Here is an 8,661-nt window from a genome sequence, read left to right as displayed (position 1 = left end):
ATATATACTTAAGAAATGCAGCTGAGAAAAGAAAAATAAGAAAGCTTCCATCAATTACTTATTAATTCATTTATTTATTCATTCATTTATTACTTATTTAGACAAGTATTGGTATAAGCATTTGTGTACATTTTTTTTTAGAAAACCTGTTTCAATTTCTAATATATATGCTTAGAAATGAAATTTCTGGATCATTAGGATTATTCTACATTTAACTTTATGAAGAACCTCCAAACTGTTTTCCAAACCAGTTGCAGGTTTTCACATTCCTATCAGCAAGGTACAAGAGTGTCAAGTGCTCCAGATGGGGATGGGGCTTGGAGGACTGGGTGAAAAAGGGGAGGGATTAAGAAGTACAAGTTGGCATTTACAGAATATTCACAGGAATGTAGAGTACAGCATAGAAATTATAGTCAATGATATTGCAAAAAGTATTTATGGTGCCAGGTGGGTACTAAAAATATCAAGGGAAACACATTGTAAATTATCTAATATGAAATAATATTAATGTAAACTGTAATTAAAAAATAAAATTTAAATAAAAAGTAAATGAAATGAAATATATGTACTATGAATCATTTCGTCTAGGTCATAGCTTGCCTTTTTATTTCCTCAATAATATCTTTTTAAAAGTTAACACACCTTTTTTTCCCCCAGCATATTTAGCTTTAAGAGAAAAAGTGGAAAGCACAGAAAATTTCCCTGCATCCTCCCAAATTAGTTACCCTATTATTAACATCTTGTGTTAGAATGCTATTTGGGTTACCATTTATGAGCCAATATTAATATATTACTATTTATTAAATCTTACAGCTTACATTAGGATTTATTCTTTTTTTCTGTTTCTGTTTTGCTTGTTTATTTTATTTTTTTAGATTTAATTATTGATATATATTTATTGCCATATTATTGTTCATATATTTATCGTTATCTTTTTCTTCCTATTATTCTCGAAGAAGTATGACATTAAAGTATTACACTTCATATAATACTGGTTTGGAGGTGATAAACTCCTTTAGCTTTTTTTTTTGTCTGGGAAGCTACATGTCCTTCTATTTTAAAAAGTTCTTTCAAAATTATAGAATTCTTTATTATAGCAAGGATATTTTTTAGTGGGATTTATAGGCAGACAAGTGTTAAGAGGAAGAAATTATAGGTAGATCAAAATGAAATGGGATATACTGTAAATAATATTGGTTAATTGGATAAATCTCTACATTTCATAATGTCTAGAAAGTAAGTATAAAACTACTTTATGTACAAATCATTCATGAATGTACCTTTATGTACTCCTGTTAGAGGCATTGCTTTTACCAAGGATATGCCGCAGAGATTCCAAATTCAGTCGTGACACTAAGCACCTGTTCTGGACTCAGGTAATGGTAACTTCCAGAGATGTGCATGATTGACAATCTTGTGTAATTTAATTTTCCCAAATTCCTTGAGTGATAGAGTGAAAGCAAAGAAAATATGGGCTTTGGTTGTGTTTCTTCTCATATGTTTTCTTTTCCTTGTCCTCCTCTTCTATTTTCTATTTTTTAAAAATAATTTTATTGATTTTTTACAGAGAGGTAGGGAGAGGGATAGAGAGTTAGAAACATCGATGAGAGGGAAGCATCAATCAGCTGCCTCCTGCACCCCCGCTACTGGGATGTGCCTGCAACCAAGGTACATGCCCTTGACCGGAATCCAACCTGGGACCCTTCAGTCCTCAGGCCGACGCTCTATCCAGTGAGCCAAATCAGCTAGGGCATTTTCTATTTTTTGTTGTCTCTATCCTAAGCATACAGCCATAAAATTTATTCAGAAAAAGTCTACTAGTACAAAGAATATTCATATAGATTAGCTCTACAAGAACCACAGGGACTTGTAGATGACATAACAGACAGATGGTATAAAATTAGGTCAAAATTTAATTTGCGTAAAATAGGATGATTCTTAGATTTAATTAGATCGTAAAAATAACTATCAAAATTTGTATAAAAGTTTTTATTTAGTATTGATTTACATTTCTCTAAAGGAAAATCTATATTAATTACTTTTATGTCTTTTTATGTATTTAAATATTCAGGGGATTATTGCAGTTGGCGAATGTCAGTTATGGAATTGAACCATTGGAATCCTCAGCTATGTTTGAGCATATGTTTTATCAAATAAAGAATAATAAAGCTGATTTTCTCCCCTTACAAGACAATTATCCTATGATCCAATTGGGAGATCAGGCCTACAGGATTCTTGTGAAGTCAGAAGTAAGCCACCATATTCTGAAATTTTAATTTTGCTACGGTTGATAAACTTATTCTCATAGAAATTTGTTACATTTAGAAAACAAATTTAAACATATTAATTATATTGAAACCTTCTCTTATAAGATATTTAAGTATTTTATGAATATATGAATAAGAATATGTTTAGTCATATATAATTTGGAAGTATTTGGAAGTATTCCTTTCCCCTAATTTCAAGTTATATATATATATAATTTGAAACCATAGTATGCTAATTAGAGTAGAAGTTCTTCCAGACTTCCTTCTGGGACATACCTGGGTCTGCAGCTGCGGGATCGCACCAGGAATTCAGGCAGAGAGGAAGGGATTGAAGCTGCTGCACCTGGGAAGACTTACTCTTGCAAGAATTTCATGCATCGGGCCTCTAATATATGTATACAGTTGCATTGTTATCGAATTTGCATCTACTATGCAATGATACCCAGATTTGCTGATTATTATTTTTTCCATATTTTCCTTGCCAATACATATTCTAACTTTGTATAAAAGTATTATTTTGTTAGAAAATTTAAAAGTAGAAAAATTCAAGATGTTATCCCAAATATCATTATCTAAAGATAGTGTTCTTAGAATTTTGGAATACTTGGTCTAATTTTTACAATGTATCCTATCTAATATTAAAGAGAGAATATGCTAATTGTCCCTCAAGCCATTCCAAAGATGTTGGTGCCCACAGCCAATAAGGAGGGAATATGCTAATTTACTGCCCTTCCCTCAAAGATGGTGGCACCCACAGACACAAGATGGCTGGCAGAGGAGGGAAGTTATGGGTGATTAGACCAGCAGGGGAGGGCAGTTAGGGGTGACCAGGCCAGCAGGGGAAGGAAGTTGGGTGTGACCAGGCTTGCAGGGGAGGGCAGTTGGGTGGGACCTGGCCAGTAGAGGAGGGCAGTTAGGGGTGACCAGGCCAGCAGGGGAGGAAAGTTGGGGGAGACTGGACTGGCAGGGGAGGGCATTTAGGGGTGATTGGGCCAGCCGGGGTGGGCAGTTGAGAGTGATCAGGCTGGCAGGGGAGCAGTTAGGCACTGATCAGGCTGGCAGGCAGAAGCGGTTAGGGGCAATCAGGCAGTCAGTCAGGTGAGTGGTTGGGAGCCAGCAGTCCCGGATTGTGAGAGGGATGTCAGGCCTAAATTGGCAGTCGGACATCCCCCGAGGGGTCCCAGATTGGAGAGGGTGCAGGCTGGTCTGAGGAATACCTGCTCAATGCACGATTTTCGTGCAGCAGGCCTCTAGTCTTATAAATGTGGATTTATAAATTTATAAATTCTTTTTTAAACAAAAAATGATCTAACCATGTTTCTTTGAAATTATTTTTTTGCTCTTCAGAGGACAATGCGTTCTTTCACTTATTAAATTACTAGTGCCCTGGTGCATGGATTCTAAACATTGAAAGGATATTAATTACAAGGTGGTCAGCAGGGTGGGACTGGGTGAAACCAGCTGGACATGCCCTGGAGCCAACCTCCTCTGGTCCCTCCCTAGCCGGCCATACCTGGGGTGGTGCCACGGATCAAAGGGCATCTTTGGAGTGAGTGGCGTACCTCTGGAAGGTGGGATCCCTCAGCCTGGCCTGAATGGATTGGGCCAAAACGGGCTCTCTAACATCCCCAAGGGTCCTGGATTGTGAGATTGTGGTTCTCGGGTGACACACTCCAGAATCAGGTTCCCTCTTCTCTGGTTCTAGGGTGCGTAACCCAAGAACCACCTCTGCCAAGTCACAGCAGCTCAGCAGCTCCTGTGTTGAGTGTCTGCACCCTGGTGGTCAGTGTGCGTCATATGGATCAACCAACTGGCCAGTCAGAAAGTTGCTTAGCCTTTTATATATATAGATTTTATGTGTCTTATTTTAAGTAATATTGGTTAACATTGATTAGCATATTATATATATGTAAAAATAGCCACTTAATTCTTGTTAAAATGCAGCATGATCAAATGACTTAGGAAAAAATCTGGCACTTTTTTTTTTTCCACAAGGAAACACAGAAATGAAAATTTATTGCAGTCACTTAACACATTGGTGTTAATATTATTTCCCAACAGAAAAGAAAAACACATCTGGACTGTCCCCAGTTTGCCCTCACAGAAAAGCCATAATCTACAGTTATCAGAAACTAGTTGGTAAATTAAAATATTGTAACAACTTTTCATAATCTTATTTTTCATGATACTCATTAGAGCATCATCTCCATGTCAGAGGATTCACTCTGGGGCTGCTAAAACCTGGTTGAAAGACCTCATCATCTTGTAAAGAACCTCCTGGGCCTCCTGGTTGTGTTGCTATGCTCTTCCAGGGTGAGGGGGGACAGGGTGTGAGGACTCCTGTGGCATTCAGTCTGGGGGAAGGAGGAGAGGAAGGGGCCTGCAGTCTGTCCCTTCCAGAGGGAGCGCAGTGGCCAGAGACCCAGGGTGCCAGCAGCAGGGGACCATAGGGTCAGTACATTGTGAGCCTCCAGAGGGCAAGGCATGGAGGGACCCTCAGCCTTTACATGCTGAATCTGCTATCTCCACTGCTCCACCACCTCAGCCCTACCTTTGGCAGGGCATAGAAGGAGGGGGCCCCACCTGCTGGGGGCCCCAGCCTGTTGGGGGGCCCAGCCTGTTGGGAGCAGTGGCTATACCAGGCTGCTCAACTTATGCCCTGCTCCAGCAATCTGGCTCTTTCCTACCACTTTGCACCCCCACAATTACTATATGACTCAGGAATTCCATTTCTAAATACCAAGAAAAAGGAAAGAAAAAAATTGCACAAAGACCTGTACATTAATATTTATAGCAGCTTTATTTATAAAAGCTGAAATGGCTACAAATGATCAACAGGTAAATGTACAAGCAAGTTGCAACAGATATCTTCAATGGCACACTACTTAGGAAGATACTAATGAATTACTAATAATCACAAGATGGATGAGTCCTGAATGAAAGAAACCAGATAGAAATGAGTACATGCCATATGATTCCATTAATATGAAATTCTAGAATAGATCATTGTAACCTATGTTGAAAAACAAACAGCAGATCATTGGTTTCCTTGAGCTGTGTGGCTATTGACTTGGAAGAGGGTAATGACAACATTCTTGGTCTTACTTATGGAAATGTTTACATGGCTGTATATATTAATACCTATAATGTAACTGTATACTTAAAATGGATGAGTTTTATAGGGTTTAAGCCACAATGAAGTCAATATAAATACCTAAAAGTATAAAAATGATGAGAAGCAATGTGTGGGGGAAAGTTGATGGGACTTTGTTAGCTTGAAGGTTGGAGCAGGATTTTGGTGGAAGGTTTTGACAGAAAGGAAATATGTCTTCTCCCTCACTGCTGCAACAATTTTTTTGACTATTCTAATTATAAAAAATATAAAGTAAGAGCTTCTGATTGGTGCCTAAAATATTTGTTTGGAATCTCACCTGCTTATTTACTTAATCGGCATCCATTCTCTTATTTTCCTATTATCTGTATTTTTATGTGTCAACAAGAGGCCCAGTGCATGAAATTGTGCACTGCGGGGGAGGGTGTCCCTCAGCCCAGCCTGCACCCTGTTGCAGTCCGGTTCCTTCCTCTGTGGTCATACAACTGTCACACACCAGGCAGTCACTCAGAAATACCTTGGCATCAATCAACTTACAGAATTCTCCCTTCTCTCCATTTTACTGAGCCACACTCCAGGCATTGACTGTGGCATTCTCTTGGTCATTACTTTTTTTCCAAAACGTTACAAAGTTTATCCTATACTAATAAAAGGCAAACATGCAAATTGACCGTACTTTCACTACACCTTAAGCCATGCCCATCAGCCAATCAGAGCGACTATATGCAAATTAACCCAACCAAGATGGTGGCCAGCAGCCACGGAGCTGGAGCAAGCAGGAGGCTTGCTTGCTCCAGTGATGGAGGAAGGCAAGGTTCCCCACCTGTCACGGCCCGGCTCTAAGCTCCACTGAAAGCAACAAAGTTTCAATTATAGAAGGTAAATAAACCCCAGATACCTGCTTCCACTGTGGTCACAGAGCTGGAGCGAGCAGGAGCTGGCTCTGAGCTCCACTGAAAGCAACAAAGTTTCAATTATAGAAGGTAAATAAATCCCAGAATAGAAAAAAAGAAAAACAGGAGAGGCTGGGAGCTTACACCGCCAGGGTGCTTGGCCAGCCTGAAAACGGCCCTCAGCCCCTCACCCAGGCTGGCCAAACCTCCATGGGGTGAGGGTCCCCACTGGGGTGTACATCCTCCGAGGGGTCCCACACTGCAAGAGGGCATAGGCCAGGCTGAGGGACCCCCCGAGTGCACAAATTTTTGTGCACCGGGCCTCTAGTATGAATATAACATACAGAGATGCAGCCTTCTTTGTAGGAACAGGGAAGGAAGGATGGTTAAGTAAGGCACAGGGAGCTGCAGCAAGCACCAGCTGTGGGGCGGGCCAAAGGGGACAGGGAGAGGAGGTTGGCCCTGGGGCTGAGGCCCTAGAGACATTGCTTGGGAAGTAGGAATCTTTTCTGAGTGCCATGTTCTGAAGCTGAACTAATTGGTCAAGCTGAGGCAGAGGTGAGTGGCCATATAAGCCATTTTTGGTGCTGTTTACACTTTCCCACCCCAGCTCTGTTGTAAAACCCAGAGCTCTGTATTGGAAAGGTCCCATCCAGAGCAGAGGCCCTGGAAAAGGGTGAGAGGAAGTGAGCAGGGCAAGTTTGAAAGCGGATATGCCTGTGTTCTGAGGATGGCTGGAGACAGTGGTGAGAGGTAGCAGGGGAAGGGCTCTCATACATACCCTTCAGGCCATAGGTGAAGGAGGCCAGAGGAGTAGGGTAGGGATGGGGCAACATGGCCCCAGCCTCTTAGGTACCCTGTCTGTCCTCTGCAGTGTAAATGGAGGAAAGGGCTGCCTCTGAGGAGGGGCCAGGTCAGGCCAGGTGACCACCTTGAGTTCTGGCTGAGGTGATGGTCCTCACCTTGAGATGCCATCTAACTGGTGATGGCAGAGGGCCCACTGCCTCCTCGTTTATTGAAGAACATGTAGTCAATGAGGAATGTGGCTCCCAGCAGTACAGCCTTCACTCTCACGTCCAGATCCAGCAGGAACTGCAGGCCAAAGTCATCTGCATCCGTGAGGGCTTCTTGGAGCAGCCCTTCCCCCAGATCAGAGTCTGACGGCTGGGAGGAGGGATCAAGAGGTGTGCATTTCAGCCGCTTGCCAGTCACCACTCGCCAGTCACCGCTGCCACTGATTGATCAGCTCCAGCCCCCTCAGCTCCCTAGCCTGGCATTCGGTTGACCTTTGGTTGTTTTGGATGTTATGGATCCTGGGTTTTTGTATATGAGGATATTTATTTATCTATATCTCTGTGTGAACATATATAATGCACATAATTATAAACTATATAAGAATTTAAAAATGTTTTATTTATCTCATGTCCTCTCTTTCACAGAAAAAATCGGATGCTGCACTATTAACAAGAACTCTGAAAATACAAATCATTATGGAAAAAGCCTTGGTATGCATTATTGATATATTTCATCATATCTTTGTTTTCTGTTTAAATTCAAAAGGAATAAGAAACATCCTTTCTTTGCAGTGCAGATATAATTTAAAGTGTTCAAAATGTGTATTTCAATACAGCAGGGCATAAATATATGTCAATTGCCTCTTCATTGAAATGCGCAGACCAGTATTTATGGTATTGATATCTAAATCTGTATGCAATTCCTGTAACAATGTGTAACTTTGTGTGGGAGGCTTCTACTACACTATAATACATTGGATTATAACTAACTGTAGTTATTTCCAATCCCTCCCAAATTGTGGTGGTGGTGAAATTTTCTTTCCTAAATTGATTTCCATTTTAAAACAAGTATTTTCTTTTATTACTCAATTGGGGATTTCTGTTATTGAGTATTTTCTTTCATAAGATTATTTTATGCTTTTTTATAAATACTTGTGATGCCTGGTGGAAGTTTTATATATATATTAGGGGCCCGGTGCACGAAATTCGTGCACTGGGTTTGTGTGTGCGTGTGTGGGAGTGTCCCTCAGCCCAGCCTGCCCCCTCTCACATACTGGGAGCCCTCAGGTGTTGACCCCCATCACCCTCCAATCGCAGGATCGGCCCCTTGCCCAGGCCTGATGCCTCTGACCGAGGTGTCAGGCCTGGGCAGGGGACCCTCATTTCCCCCCATCACTGGTTCTGCCCCCAGCCCAGGCCTGATGTCTCTGGCCCAGGCGTCAGGCCTGGGCAGGGGACCCCCAGACCCCTCTGATTGCTGGCTCTGCCCCTTGCCCAGGCCTGATGCCTCGGCCAGAGGCGTAGACCCCCATCACCCTCTGATCGCCTGATCGGCCCCTTGCCCAGGCCTGACGCCTCCGCCAGAGGTGTCAGGC

The 8,661-nt window shown here is 41.8% G+C and overlaps 1 protein-coding gene across 1 annotated transcript in view; it reads left to right on the top strand.

Moving 5' to 3' along the window:
* LOC102757242 (disintegrin and metalloproteinase domain-containing protein 18) overlaps nucleotides 1–8,661 on the top strand; it is a 77,760-nt gene that overhangs the window by 7,052 nt on the left and 62,047 nt on the right. The window contains 3 exon segments of the mRNA XM_015565269.1: nucleotides 1,300–1,376; nucleotides 2,072–2,249; nucleotides 7,712–7,777. Coding sequence (XP_015420755.1) covers nucleotides 1,300–1,376; nucleotides 2,072–2,249; nucleotides 7,712–7,777 — 321 coding nt within the window.

This window comes from Myotis davidii, unplaced genomic scaffold (genome assembly GCF_000327345.1).
Source record: "Myotis davidii unplaced genomic scaffold, ASM32734v1 scaffold93, whole genome shotgun sequence".
NCBI classification, from domain to species: domain Eukaryota; kingdom Metazoa; phylum Chordata; class Mammalia; order Chiroptera; family Vespertilionidae; genus Myotis; species Myotis davidii.
Note: the sequence above shows the minus strand (reverse complement) of the source record. Positions and strands in the feature narration are given on the sequence as shown.